The sequence below is a fragment of the Phoenix dactylifera genome, unplaced genomic scaffold (genome assembly GCF_009389715.1).
Source record: "Phoenix dactylifera cultivar Barhee BC4 unplaced genomic scaffold, palm_55x_up_171113_PBpolish2nd_filt_p 000537F, whole genome shotgun sequence".
NCBI lineage: Eukaryota > Viridiplantae > Streptophyta > Magnoliopsida > Arecales > Arecaceae > Phoenix > Phoenix dactylifera.
The window spans coordinates 230,881-246,596 of NW_024067946.1; the positions used below are offsets into that span (position 1 = coordinate 230,881).

A 15,716-nucleotide genomic window follows, 5' to 3' on the forward strand; every position below is an offset into this window, starting at 1 on the left:
TTATCGTGAAGTAAAATTTAGCAAGTTCCCTAATCTTGTTCTTAAGTTTAAATGCCAAGAGAGCTAGTTTAGGTTTAGAGATTTGGGGTAATTTCAAGCCCTTTTATACAACAAGGCATCTAAAATAATTATTGGTTGGGAATTTGTGAGTATGTGAGGAACCTACCATTAGTAGGCTCACCTTAAATAGAACTTATGGTGGAGGACCAATGAAACACCCTTAGATAGACAAGGTTTGTTCTTTCTGTTTGGAAAGTGCTATGCTTTAGATGCTTGCATGGAAATTCTTATCTAGGCTCTATATGTATCTTCTACTTCGTTTTTCTAAATACGTCCCGTCCGCTTGTGCATGGTGTCATGCCTAGGCACTATATGATGCCGTACACTAGTGAACAGGATAGCTTCACAAGTGCAATACAGTTGGCAGATCAGTCAACATCTTTTTGTGGGAATACCTCTATTTTTGTATCACATATACAATCTAAAAATTGGCCTAAGGAAGCAATAAAAAATTAAACAGCTATATCTTTGTTGACTTACGCTGGAGGTTAAGTGTCATTGTTACTTACAGTAGTTTGTACTATTTCATGGCATGTGTACCTTATTTTGGCCCAAGGTTTGCTTGCTTGTTCTCAAAGTGAATTGATCTTCATGGATCATGGTATGCCGTACCGTACGTACCAGATGGTATCGGGCATACCGTACTGTACCAGTTTGGTACCGGTACGGATGGCGTACCGACCTTTGGTACGCCAAAAAAAATTCGTATCGTACCGTACCGACACTATGCTAGTGTGGCACCGGTATGGGATCCAGTACGGGTACAGCGAACCTTACCATAGATAGCCAGAATAGTTATATGCAAGGTCTGCCGTACCACTCAGTACGGGCGTACCGTACCGTACCAGAAAAATCGGTATGAAACACACATTCAAGTCGGTACAAGCTCCGTACCGAAGTGCATATCGGTCCGTACCAAGGCGTACCGAGATAAAAGAGAAAATGGATAAGAGAACTATTTCGACACACAGGTGTACCGTACCATACCGAACCGATAAGATACTGATACGGTACCTGGTACCGAGATTGCAGACCTTGGTTATATGAGTTTGTATCTGTGTTTTTTTTTGGTTTTGAGTATGATTATTGAGGAGGACAACAAATAGCATATACTCTATACTATCTACAATCTAATCCTGCAATTTATGTTTTCTGCTTGATGGAAGAAATTTCTTCGAGACTGTTAATATGAGATGTTTGTCTAAAGAGTTGAGCATGTTCTTAAAGAATCAAAATACTAGCTTGATTCAACTTCATCTAACTAATATGTTTAATAAAATACAACACATCATACAGGGCCCATAAGTCAGGATTATGTTTCAGTATTGCTATTTGGCTTCTAGTATTTGCCTTAGAGGTTAAATCAAATTTCATTATTGAATCATCTTCATCCCTCTTTGTTAAGCTTCTTTCTATGCCAATGGAATTTTAGGGAGTTGACCAGCTTGTATGACTTAACTTGAAATCGTATATGGATAGGTCTGCCAACCTGCCTGCTAAACTTTTAGGTTTTATATTAGGTCCTTGGTTGGCTGGAGGTTGCCATGGAAAGATCATGATGCCAACTCAGAGAGTTATCATCAGATTTAAAGCCAACATAAGATGTCTCAGAACTTCAGTGGATCACAGCCAGACCTTGAACCTTGAAGCCAGCGCATATAGATAGTGAAAGACTTGTTGGTCAAGAATCAGGATATAAAAAAATCCATGAATCCAAAAGGTTCTGTTAATAAATAATTAGCTGTTTGTGTTGCATATCCATACAAGATATGAGATTTATGTATTGGAATGGTTGATGACAGGAAAAATTCAATGATAGTAATTATCATACAAATAAGAAAATTGTTATGAGTGAGTATTGCAAGCATTGTATGAATGGTATATAAATAAATGTACCCTAAGGAAATGATATGTCATCCCAACTAGTTTGAAAACATATATCCCTATGATTGTACTATAGAATTCTAATTTTTACCTTTCATATCTGGGAAGGATATTTTTCTACTTTTTTACGTGCATATTTAATATTTCGTATTAGCCGTTTCTTACTCCCTTTCAAGGTTTTTAGTCCCGGCAGGTTGGGGGGGCATCCCGGCTGTCCCGTCCTATTCTTGTGAGAACATGGGACTGGGACGGCGTCAAGACTCTGAACCCCACCTATGTGGGGAAAAAATAAGAAAGAGGAAAGAAAGAAAGGAAGGAAAGATGAAGAAAAGGAACAAGTGAAAGGAAACAAGAAAAAGAGAAAGAAAGAAAGGAGGAAAAAGAAAAAGAAAGGAAGGAAAGAAGGAAGAAAGGAAAGAGAAAAAGAAGAAAAAGGGAAAAAGAAATAAAGGAGGGGATAAGAACAAGAAAGAAAAAGGAAAGGAAAGAAAGAAAGGTAGGAGAAAAAGAAAGAAACAAAGAAAGAAAGAAAGAAAAGAAAGAAAAAGGGGAAAGAGACGGGGGATATCTACTGAGATGCATGATTGGGACTGCCGCCAGGTTGGGGCGGGACAACGGGGCATCCCATTCCGTTGAGAAACTGGGACTCCGTCCCATGGGATTTAAAACCTTGCTCTCTTTCCAATGATTGTCATATTCTATTCATAATCTCGTTTCTTGTTCAAGGATTGTATGAAGTATGAACTGAATATCATTTTGGTTCTTGCAGCTTCTAAGAGACCTTCCAAGTTTTGTAAATGTAGTAGAAGTTGGACCGAGAGATGGATTACAAAATGAGAAAAACATTGTACCTACACCTGTGAAAATCGAGTTGATACGGAGGCTGGTCTCTTCTGGATTGCCTGTTGTTGAGGCCACTAGTTTCGTCTCTCCAAAATGGGTACCACAGGTAACATTCACTTTTCTTTTATTGTTAAGAGGACCATACATATGTTTCTTCATATGAAGTGTTGATTTAGAAGTGGTTTAGTGAAGAATAAATGTAAATGCTTAACTTCTCTACAAGGACGTGTAGTTAGGCTATACTTAAAAGGAAAGTTTTTTTTTTGATATGCACATGTGGTATGCATGCATTATCTGTCTTCATGTGCCATTGTTGCTGTCCACTCATTCACGGGTGGTTGGTGGTGATGAACCAAGGAAAACCAAATGGGTGGAGGCACCCACTTGCTTGTGGCCTATCAACAAAATAGAACAGCCCTACTTACGAGAAGCAAGCTACTATAGTATTATTCCTGTATTGCTAGGTTTCATTTTACATCATGCAAGGCATTGATTGGAGGACCAAGACAACAAATAATTATGAACTCTGAAATGGATATTCATGAAGCGTATAAGTTTCACCATATAGTTAACAAGGTACTATATTATTCTTGTTGTGGCTTTTAAAACTTGGTATTGCTTTGGTTAAGCAGCACCTGGTGAAAAGGATGGCTTTGAGTTTGTATTTGATACTACCAGCTTAAGGATGATGTAAGTAGGGTTATTTTTTAAATTTCCCAGGCTTGGCTCGATTTTTTGATCGGGCCTTTTTTTTTTTGGCTAGGCTCGTCCCATGAGCCTATTATTAGTGCCCAAGCTTGCCAAATTTCGGGTTGGGCTGGACGGGCTGGGCGGGCCACCTAGCCCGTGATCAGCTCTAATCCTAACCGGACCAACATGGGTCTTGGACAGGGATATAAGCCCTTGCTCAAAGCTTAGACTGGAGCTAAATTTATTGTAAAAATGGTTTAGTGCAAGGCTTAGCTAGGGCTCATCTATTCTGAATCTTGAAAATATCCAATGTAGTGAATGGGAAACTTTCTTAATACTTCAGAGACATGAGTTAGATGTCTCTAAATAGTGTTGAACCAATCATCATCCCAGTTTTATAAGACAATGCTGAAGCAAACTAACTAGCGGCCAAGCTAACACATGGCTTGTGAGTTAGTAGAAACTAGGCTCCATAACTTTTAGATCTACACAATTGTCATAGGCCTAAGGTATTCGATGACTCTTGAAGACCATAGGTGGTTTAACAAGTGCTCAACCACATGCCTGCAGAAGCTAATCAATATTTCATGTCTCTTCAAAAGTACGGTGATCTTCCATGAGCCTATCCCAATATACATAAGGCATGAATCCAAAGAGGTATCTCATGTCTCCAGGATCTGAATAAGGTCTTCTTCTTGTATTTAGGATAAAACATTATCTTGCATGAGCAAAAATCTAGGTTTATATGATTATGAGGTTGTGTCTTGTGTGTGCCTCAAAGGCCAGTGTGAGCTCTCACCTTTGTGGCACAAGCAAGGTACGCTGTACTGGCCCGAATTGGGCGGTATGGGGCGTACTGTACTATACCGGTTTGATACCGGTACCCGGTATGGATGGCGTACCAACATTTAGTATGACAAAAAATTCTATACCGTACCGTACCATCACTGTACTAGTCTGGCACCAGTATGGGGTTCGGTTTTTGAGATGGCAAACCTTGGGCACAAGGTTTAATGGATCTAAACCATGGGCCATGCTTTTCTTTCCTCACACTCTCCCTTGTTATTCCCCCTTCCCCTCTATGCAGACACAATTATTTTAGCTCTTTTAGGTGGGCATTCTATACAAATTCTCTTTAATAGCCGCAACTATAAAGGTTGTCTTGGAATACCTCCAGGACAACTTTTAATTGCTACATGGTGCCTTTTGTTAAAGTTGATTTCTCTCTATTTAAAAAATATTGTGCGGCTTGGAACAATATCTGGATCTTCAACCTGTATCAGCATTTAAAACATCAGGAAGTTGTGAGCTGTTGCTTCACTTTCTGAGAGCTATTTGAACATAATTTAACCAACTTATTGGAATCTAATGTAGTGCTTATTATTACAACTAGTTATTTTGTATAGTTCCCTTAAGTTACATTTCCTTCAACCACTAATTAATTTCATGCTTCTTTACATTATTTTCTTGCCTTTGTGCTTTTTTTTAAAAAAATTACACTGTGGTATAATTACATTGTGGATAACTAGGTTAAACATTTTTTCAGTCCTTAATTTTTGTTGGTTGTTAATTGTTATGTATCAGTTTAATGACCTTGCTAGAAGTGATTGTGACTTTTCAACTCTAAAACATTTTTATGAACCAAAGCTAACCGTTGGATCGGGCTATTACCATTTTGATGCCAACATTTAGCTAGCAGATGCAAAGGATGTCATGGAAGCATTTCGAAATCTAGAGGGTGCAAGATTTCCTGTATTAACACCTAACCTTAAAGTAAGTCATGTTAGTTTAAACGTGGATCTAAATTATGGACTACTTTCTTGTAGGGGAAGATCTTGAAGTTGACATATTTCGTTTTCAGGGATTTGAGGCTGCTGTTGCAGCTGGTGCAAAAGAGGTTGCAGTGTTTGCATCAGCTTCAGAATCATTTTCCAAGTCAAACATCAACTGTAGCATTAAAGATAGCCTTGCACGTTATCGTGATGTAACCGTTGCTGCTAAAGGATTTGCAATGCCTGTTCGGGGGTATGTTTTGCTTACTTATTTCTGGTTGACTATTGAAGGGTGCTTAAGAGTTTCTATAATCATTTTACTTTTATTAAAATCTTTAAAAGCATACATTATGCTAAATTAATTTTTCTTTACAGCAACATTTGTTGCATAAGTTACCAAGGCTTATGCTTTTCCTTCTGGAGCTGGATGCTATAAGATTTCTGATCATTGTCTAGCATGCATTGCTAATGAGTGGTCATCAGATTATGCCTTATTGTTGGATGATCTTGTGGTTGTCTGCGGCAAGTTAGTAGCTCATTTTACTTCTTAACCAACCGAATGTTCTGAAGGAAAACTTTTTATCTCGTGCATAGAAGCTTTTTTCTACTTTCTGATGTCAGTATGTGTTTTGTTCAACTGAGGATTGCTTACATGTTTTATAAACCTTTTTGATTATCCTTTTATTCCATCAATTTTTGAGATGCAACTATATCATGCAGTGTTCAAAATACTTGGACTGAGTGTCCTCATTAATTCCATAGAGCACCAGTCAAAGTTGGATGTACCTGTATCGGATCTCATATTGGTTGCTTGGCAGTACGACATGGTATGCCCCCATGCCGTGCTGTTTTAGGCTGTACTGACAAAGCCAAAGTTGGAGTTGGAGGGGGAGGGGGAGGAGAAGAGAGGAAGAGAGAGAGGGAGAGGGAGAGCTGGAGAGGAAGGGTGGGAGAGGGGGGAGAGGGAGGGGGAGAGAGTGAGAGGCCGAGAGAGATTGAGGGCCAGAACCCTCATCTCGATGGGATCTCCCCTGTTTCATTTTTTTTTTTATTTTACCTACTTGAACTAAAGTCGGCCTGTTGACTCTCCCTGCCTTTCACCCTCCCTCTCTCTCCTTCCTCTCCCTCTCTATCGCTGGATTTTTGGAACCAAGGGCCAGAACCATGCCAGTTCCGCCTCAACACGGTTTGTTACGCCCAAGGTATGTCATCTCGGTATCGGGCCTTGTATCGGTGCCAATCTATTATTGTGTCGGTACGCCCAGTATGGGGTCCGGTTCGATGTACCGAGTGTCGGTATGCCCTATACTGAACCGATGTGGTATGGTACATTCCGTACCACTCAGTTCGGTACGATACGCCCCGTACCATCCGATTCGGTAAGGTATGGCTTACCTTGGGTACGCCCCAATCGAGTAGTTCGGGATGGTACCGCTTTTCTTGGCACCAATGTCTTGATACAATTCTTCATTGATATTTTCTGAACTTTTCTCTTCAGCTATAGATGCCATGCCATCCCCTAAAGGGAAAACTCTCTTTTTTAAATACTGATTACCCATAGAGTATTATCCAGTATATTAAAACTTCCTATTTTGATGGTCTTTCATCTCTAGTAATTCCAATGATGAATTCAAATAAAGAAATAATGAACTAGCTTATAACCCGCGTGATGCGCAGGATGCAATATTTTCTTCTTTTTCCAAATTTATTCTATTTTATTTTCTTATTCCATTATATCTATTCTATATGCATTTTAAAAATAGTTAGAAAAATAGAAAAAAAGCTCCACCTCGTGCGTGATGTGGGTTATAAGTTAGTTATTCTTTTCTAAATTTGGCATTTCCTCAACCTCGTTTCTCTCCTAGACCCTCATTTTGTTGTGAAGGACAACTATTATTTTTAATTATTCATTTAGAATTTTTTTTAATATGTTTATATTTTATTGTTGGGAAGTTGGGGAGATATTGGAACTCAACTGGCTTGTGTTGGACTCGTTAAGATCTGCATCCGTCTCTCCGTGCCTTTCTTTCCTCTGATCTTTTTTCTTAAAATAAAGTGTATCCACAGTGGTTGATTAAGTGGTCTGTCACCATGCTTCCACATTTATTTTTTACATGAAACTGGTCCAAGCTGTTAAAAACTTTCATTGTTGATACTTAATGAACATGGAAATGAAGCTGGCAGTCTAAATTGATGTTCACTATACTGACGTGTTAATCCTAATTATTCTTATAAAATATCAGAATAAGTTTACCAATAGCCGCACCAAATTTGATATGTTCAAAGACGTAGCGGTAGATGTACTAGATGTCATTGGATTACATCAACATGGGAAAATCATCCGTTTATTGGGGAGTGTGTTGTCTCATTGAAGCACCAATCCTCATGCTGACCATCCTCACACATTGTTATGTACTATGAATATTTCCCTTATAAAATTTGAATCGACCGTATGTTTAATTTCACAACACATGGTAAATGTATAAATAATTGAACAACAAGTACCATTTATAATTTCTTAGTGCTTCCAATTTTTTCTGGTTGAACTCTTTGAAACCTTGAAATGTTGGAGAAAAACATAAGAAAGAAAAAAAAAAAGCAATAATTTGTTAGGTTTTGTAAGATTTTCTACAACTTCTTACTTAAAAGAGTGGATACAAAATAAACGATGATAGTTTTATAGTCTATCAATTAGATGGTCTCGGTTTACAAACATAATCACCTTTTCTCCTTATATTGGGGTTAATGTTGGCTGCTATGGTAAAGTAATTGTTTGAGTTGATTTCTGTTTCCTAAAAGCATATGATATAGTTTACCTATAATGTAATGCCTCAAAGTAATTAATGCAGTAGAGAGTGATAATTGTTTAATTATTGCTTTTATATTGTAAGTCAATAAACAGGCATCTGGCCAGTGACCTACTCTTTTCAGATTTAATTTTTCTAATACAATACTGGTATTATGTCATTCATTGTTGTCAAGATCTTACTAAATTCAGATCATATGATCGAGATAAAAATGGTCCTCAGCGGTCCAGACTGGAGTCCTGGGTCAGGATCAGTATGGACCATAAGATCCAGTTTTTGATCTTAGGATCTAGATTATGGGTTGAACCATGCTATTCTTTGGATCATAATATCCAGATCCGATTCATGTTTTTACGAACTAAAAATGTTAGCATATACACTTTTTAGGATTAATTAATTTCTTTGGCTTTTAGAATAACCAATTGATGGTCAAGAAATTTCCAAATAATCAAATTAATTGTCTTTTTAAAATTTCAACTTTAAGAGTAAAGAATAATAGTTTTAGTTGTTTTAGAGAAAACACCGAGAGTTTGTCTCCTCTATCATTTTTAAAAATGCAGTTCCTTCTACAATATCCAACATCAAAGGGAAATTGATTTAAATAAGTCTGTCTGTATATGTTTTTTTCGTTAACTTAGCTGAAATTGAGGCATTGTATTTACTTATATGGTGAAATAGAACTATATTGATTAATTAAATATGGTGCCTACTTTTTGGACATGATAGTTAGAGTTGATGGTTGTTAGAAAATGAACTTCTAATGTTCTTAAGTGATGGTTTCTTACACATTATTCGTCCAAATCACAATTTAATTATGCCTTATGACTTTCATGTTGTTTTAACCCTATTTTTGGTGTTTAAAAGACATTGGAAAGATTCTTATGACTTGTGAATGGGTTCATGATCATATCTGGCTCAACCATCTATGATTTACAGCATGATACCAATCTTGACAACATTTGTTAATATTTAACTATTACAGGTATGTATCATGTGTTGTTGGGTGTCCTATAGAGGGTGAGGTGCCTCCATCAAAGGTAGCATATGTTTCAAAACAACTTTATGACATGGGTTGCTCTGAAATTTCACTTGGTGATACAATTGGAGTTGGTACTCCAGGTATTGCTAAATCCATTTTTCCTCTTTAAATTTGCTATTATTTGCATTCTTGATTAGCATGACTCATGATTCTTCCAAGTATTGTCTAGAATCTGGATAAGGACTGGCCTAAGAAATATTGGTTAAAAAGAAAATTGTATTCACTGATGGAAAGTGTTGTTTTTGGATATGCATTCCTCTTTGGTCTTCAAGCAGATGTACAAATCAATGCTCATCAGCAATAGATATTGCATGATCTAATCAAACAGTGGCATCAAAGCAAACAATATGAAAGGCAACATTTATCATGAACAATAGCCTGCCTGGGCACCTTAGCACGGTCTTTCTCCTAAGGAATGACCACGTAGGCACTGGACAGTTGAACCAGCTTTCAGGAGATTTGGATGGTTACTTACCCCCTTGTTGCTCAAGCAGTACCTCAACCATAGGCAGCTGCTCCAATTAGATACACCAATAGGCATAAATTAATCAAAGCATGTCTATCAGTGTATTAGGTGTAAATTTGCTCATGCATATGGCTAGAAATTTATTGCATACAGGTTTGGCGGAACTGTCCCAAACTAGGTGGTTCTGGCTGTCTCGAGCCGTATCGGTGTCTCACCGATAGGGTTCCGACAACGGAAACGGAACCCATTGCCGGAGCCGGAGAAGGAGAAGGAAAGAGAGCTAGTCGGGAAGGGAGGGAGAGAGAGAGAGGGCGGGACACCGGCGGAGTGCTGGTGGAGGCTGGCCTTGGCGGCGGGAAGTGAGTCCGTGGCCGCTGCACCTGTTTCGAACGAAACAAGGGCTGGCTGCAGCCTTAAAAAATTTTGCGTTTTTTAAGTGAACCGACTTCACTTAAAAATGCGAAATTTTTTAAGGCCACAGCCGGACTTTGTTTCGTTCGAAACAGGGGCAGTATCCACGGCCTTGCTTTCTGCAGTTGAGGCCGGCCTCCGCCGGCCCTTCTTCTCCCGTTTGCTCTCCTTTTCTCTTTTCCTCTTTGCACGGTCTCTCTTTCGGTACAGGCCCGACAAGGCCCGTATCGAGCCATTTCGCTGGGGAACCGGTACAGAGCAACGCTGCTCGGTACCGGTTCCTCCGACCTTGATTGCATATCACTCAGTTATTGTATTATAGAATATTAACTTAATATTATACGTAGCTCTTCGATTTGTTCGTCTATATGTTCTGTTTCACCATACAAATAATATATGACTTTTGTAAACTCCTTAGTTCATGTATGAGCAAAGAGCCCATGTCGGTTCCCTCATTTATTAGAGGAGCAAAACAAAGAGTTGCCCACCTGTCATATATCGCAGATGACCATCCTGCTAGCCACCTGCCAAATTTTGTCCCTAAGTAAGCCACTTCATTCTTCTTGTTCATCTTCCTTCTATAATCTCATTCTTTCCTCTTCTTCCTCACTTTTCTTCCTCTTTTCTTCTCCTTTTCCGGTCCAATGCTTTTCTCCTTTCCCTCGTCCTCTTTGCTCTTTTCTCTCATTTTCATTTTCTTCTTTTGTTTAAATTCAATTCCAAGCTAGATATGACTCTATTAAATACGACTTGAATCTACATATTTGCATGATCTGATTTTCTTTCATGAGCCAGTTCAAATGTAGGGTTCTCAACATGGTAATCTTACGGAGCAACTTGAATAAATAGTCAAAACCAAATTATCCATGCTTCCACTATCAGTTCTCAACACACAGGGATGATGTCTTCATTAAGCCAATGTGTCAAAGCCAGGATTACACAAATTACTCATGCTTCCTCTCTTTTACATTTTCTTCTTCATTTTTTTTTAACTTGACGCCCAAGCTGAATCTGTGTATTGCATGATTTGATTGCCTTTCATGAGTGAGTTTAAATGTAGGATTCTCGACGTGGTAATATTAAGGAGCAACCTCTTGAATAAATAGTAGGAACCAAATTGCCCATGCTTCCACTGCCAATTCTCAACAAACTGGTATGACCTCTACAGCATGCCATTGTGTCAAAAATACTTTCCCAGTTTTTTGTTGTAAAGATGAGAGAACCATCACCAATTCATTAACTAAATGAAGAGGATGCAGCAAAAAGCATAAGGATGGAACATCAGGCAAAATAGCACCACCAAAGGCACCTAAGAGGGTGTTCACCAAGGTTCGTCGTTTCGGTATGGGACTCCATACGGGTGCTATATTAGCACAGTATCGGTTTGATACGGTAAAATTTTTTTTGGTGAATTGAGTGTCGGTACACCACCCATACCAAGTACCGAAACCGAACCAGTACGGTATGCCTTGTACTGCGCAGTTCGGACCGATATGGCGTACCATGGTGTTCAGTCTATCTTATTCAGGAGGAAAGAATATCTTGCCTTCAATTCAAACATGGGTTTAATTCACACTCTATATTCTCAGAAATATTTACATTTCGAAAGAGGAAGAAATGGAGTCTTCGCCTAAAGAAATTATAGAAAAGGGAAAAGGAACAAACAGTTCTGCCAACAATGTTAATTCTAGGGTTGAAATAATTTTTTCCTTCACCTTTTCCTTCAAGATGAGAAAGTTGGAACGCATGAAGAAAGTTGAAACCCAGTCGAACTCCAAACATTTTTGTCATTCTGATCTTATCTTCGGACACTGGTATTTTTTTTTTCATGTAAAATTCTCCAAAATCAAGTGAATGTCTGTTATCCAAAGATTAACATTCTTAACTATATTCAGCCTTCCATTTATGTGGTTTAGAGCAAGTTAGATTTGGGAATCAACAGTTGATTTCAAATGCTTGATAATCTATCTCCAGTCTCCACAACAGCCATACAATCTAGCATTGGAAAAACAGGTGTTTTGCCATTTCTGCTGTACCCCATTGAAGATGCAAGTGGGATTTATGAAGACATGCCTCTTGATAAGTTTATCTGTATTGAGTACGTTTTCTCTGCATTGGAACTGGTTAGAAGCTTTTACTTTGTGGTCTTTTCTAGACTTCCAGATTGTAAGGCAGCATTTCTCCTACCACCACCATTGAGTATTTGGTAAAAAGTTGAGATTGCATCTCCATCTATTCCCCGCCCTTATTACCTGATAGTAGTGAATGGTATTGTACATGACCATGATATCCAGATAAGCTTTTATTCATTGAAGACCTAAAACTTACCTTCTATAATTCCCCAATCCAGCAATTTGGCACAAGAACAACAGGATTTACATAATGTGGTAGAGACTGGGAAACAGTTTGTTGAGACTAAGTTCTCTAGGCCATATATCTATGTAAAGTAAGTTCTCCAGCACATCTATGTTTCCAAATTCTGATCTCTTCATTTCCAAACTTGAACCTGTTGCAAGATAAGAAGATACCTTTGACCTTAACTACTAGAAATGGGACCCTTGTCTAGAAGTTCCAAGAACATGCTCTCAAGCATTTTTCCCACACACATGAAAAGATTCTCCACCACAGTTGACTTACTGATGTTTTCAATTTGAGAATATCCAACACTTCTAGTTGTCCGTCATTTTTTTTAAGATCATTCTCTAACTGACAAGCTGTATACACTAAGATATATTTAGGTCCTTCAAAGAATGTTGCTTTTATTGATCTGATTCAATCTGTAACCACTGGGAGGACGATAACTATGTGAGACACTAGATGGGAAGACCAGTATCTAGAGCTTTTCTGAGAATCAATTTTCTTCACAGCAACGGGAGTTCTCTTTTCCAACTTAATAGCCTTTTATCAAATTTTTCAATAGTAGGCATCCCATCTTGTCTCTTCTATCTGTAACCGCTGGGGGGATGAGAAGTATGTGAGCCATTAGATGGGAAGACCAGTAACTAGAGCTTTTCTGAGAATCAATTTTCTTTACAGCAATGGGAGTTCCCTTTTCAAACTTAATAGCCTTCCATCAAATTTTTCAGTAGTAGGCATCCCATCTTGTCTAGACAGTATTGTAGCTGATCAAAATTGTGGGATAGGAGATAGAGAAGGAGCTCACTTGACACTGAAATACATTGGTTTGTTCATCAGCCCTTTCCTGGATTTGGAATAGTGGGATCAGGAGCTGATTTCTGAAAATCAAGTTGATTCAGGATCTAATATGGAACATGGACTAGATTATCTTAGGTTAAATAATTTGGCTCCTTTTCACCATGCAAAAATGTGGGAGTAGATTATCTTAAGACGAAACATTTGTCTTCTTTTACCTTAGAAGAAAGCATGGCATCATAAGCATTAGTGATAAAGGGTTAGTGTTTGCAATTTTAGAACCAAAATTGAACCACCAGAATTCAAGAATTAGTTGTTTTAGTTAGATTCTTGGTTGATCGATCCAGAAATAATTAAAAAAAATTGATTTTGAGCAAAACGTCTATTCAACAACTACTTTAGGAATAAAGAAGAAAACAAAATAAACCAGTATATAACATGTACAGTGACAACATGAAATAACAATATTTATTAAAAAGAAAACCAAATGAATATGATAGAGGTGACAACTGTTTCTTGTGCTTGGGACTAAGTGGTAGTCGTTGTCTGATGCTGAAGGGCCTCAAACCCCATATTAGATATTGTAAATCGTAAGGCCCTAACGGGCACTGGATGATTATGGAGGACCGAGGGTGGCTTGAGACATTAGAGAGATTAAGGACATAAGATTTGAGCGTTTGATTGCTCAAGACATTAAGTCATTGAGATCATGATTGGTTATCCTAGAATGGGTGTTTTCTTATGTTGCATCCAAGTCGGAAAACTATTATTTTATTATTCTTTTTTTATTTTCTTTGAAAACCAGGACAGGAGAAATCTGAGCTGAGAACTGAGAGTGGTTGGAACTTAAACCCAGGTTCCTGGTAGTAAGCCCCAAAGATTTTACCAACTTCACTAGACGGCACTCTTATTCTTTTGCTTTGTTAGTAAACCCAAAATTCCTATCCAGGTTAGAGATGCGTCATAGATCCTGCTGCCATTTCAACAGTATAGCTTGACCGTGGCTACTCTCTACCCAAAGGCGATTGAAACCTAACTTTTCTGTGTTTCAAACTTGGGGACCTATTTTTAACTGCTTGCACACTATCTTCGCTCATATTTCGGACCCTCAGGATTTGTGCCATGCCACTTTCATCTGTCAAAACCATATTTCCTTGCACTAGCCTATGTGAGATAAAGGAGAGGTGCTCCAACTTTTTTCCCAAACGTAGGATCTTATAATTGTTAAGAGTTTAACCAAGAGAGTAGACGGAAGATGGCTACTTGATTTCAGGACCTTAAGCATTGGTCAAGACTTGCTACCATCAAGAAAACCAGTGAAGAAATTTTTTTGTCAAAATTCTTTGCAATTTTAAATCCTAGTTACCATTTACAAAACATATCACCAACAAAAGAATTGCGTTATCTTCTTCAGTTGTGCTGAATGAATGCCCCTTATATAGACAACTGCAGTAGCCTGTAAATTTTAGCTAAATTATATTAATTATTTATATACATTGTCTTTCAAGTTTAATACTTTGCATTCTTCTTTTATTTATGACGCAGGCACAGTCCTTCCAATGCTTGAAGCTGTTATGTCTGTTGTTCCTGTACAGAAGCTTGCTGTCCATTTTCATGACACATATGGCCAATCTCTTCCAAATATTCTCGTATCACTTCAAGTAAGCTAGTTTCTGAGAGCTCCACAAAGAGGGAAAACCGGAAAAATCAATTCAATTAACTCTCAATCCGAACAATTTGGTCCTTTTTTTTCACAGATGGGCATCAGTATAGTCGACTCATCCATTGCCGGCTTGGGAGGGTGCCCCTATGCAAAGGGTGCTTCTGGAAATGTTGCAACTGAGGATGTTGTTTATATGCTCCATGGACTAGGTATTGAGACGAATGTTGATCTTGGCAAACTTATGGCTGCTGGAGATTTCATCTGCAAGCATTTGCAGCGTCAGTCTGGCTCCAAGACTGCAATTGCTCTGACCAGAATTACTGCCAATGCCTCCAAGATGTGAGGCAAAATAAATTCCTGCAGAAAGATTTGTCCATTTAAAAAGACTGTTGGTAAGCTGATATTTGTAAATTCTCAATAAAGAATTTGCCGTCATTCCTGTGGCAGGGCATCTCTTTGTAATATGATTTGTATAGTATAGGTTCAACTAAAGAATGTCGTTCTTGTCAATCCTCATACCAAACCAAAGACCATGCTGCAGTTGGTGAAGCTCAGGTGCTCCAAGTCATGTTATAATTTTTTTGATTTTTTACTATACTTTTAGCTGAATGATCAGATCTCAATGATCAAGAGATTCACATTATTTTCCAGAAAAGACCTCTTTTTCGTCATAGAGGAAACGTTAATTTGGAAATATACTAACTCAATAAACAGTTTAAAGTTGATTTGGCTATATCTGTAAAAATAGTGTATAAGAGGAGGTTATCATTTTAACTAGCCAGATACCAGAAAAAAAGTGGTGAATAAAGTTATTTAGTCCCAGATAAATAAAAAAGCCATTTAATCTAAGTCACTTTATTTCATGCCTGAGAGTCGAACAAAGTTACACTTGTGAAATTTTTTTTCATAGTTATATCCTGCTAACTCG

At 38.0% G+C, this 15,716-nt stretch overlaps 1 protein-coding gene across 5 annotated transcripts in view; it reads left to right on the forward strand.

Moving 5' to 3' along the window:
* The window catches only part of LOC103713279 (hydroxymethylglutaryl-CoA lyase, mitochondrial-like), a 30,459-nt gene extending 15,016 nt beyond the window's left edge, over window positions 1–15,443 (forward strand). For 3 of the 5 annotated variants that reach the window (XM_026807023.2, XM_008800151.4, XM_039119364.1), the window contains exons 4-9: window positions 2,714–2,893; window positions 5,170–5,250; window positions 5,339–5,502; window positions 9,039–9,175; window positions 14,671–14,786; window positions 14,883–15,298. In XM_026807023.2, coding sequence (XP_026662824.2) covers window positions 2,714–2,893; window positions 5,170–5,250; window positions 5,339–5,502; window positions 9,039–9,175; window positions 14,671–14,786; window positions 14,883–15,131 — 927 coding nt within the window. In that variant the 3' untranslated portion in view covers window positions 15,132–15,298. Of the gene's footprint in view, window positions 1–2,713; window positions 2,894–5,169; window positions 5,251–5,338; window positions 5,503–9,038; window positions 9,176–14,670; window positions 14,787–14,882 lie in introns of all 5 variants that reach the window. The other 2 variants (XM_008800150.4, XM_039119365.1) reach the window with 2 other exon arrangements.
* Window positions 15,444–15,716: the final 273 nt, after the last annotated feature.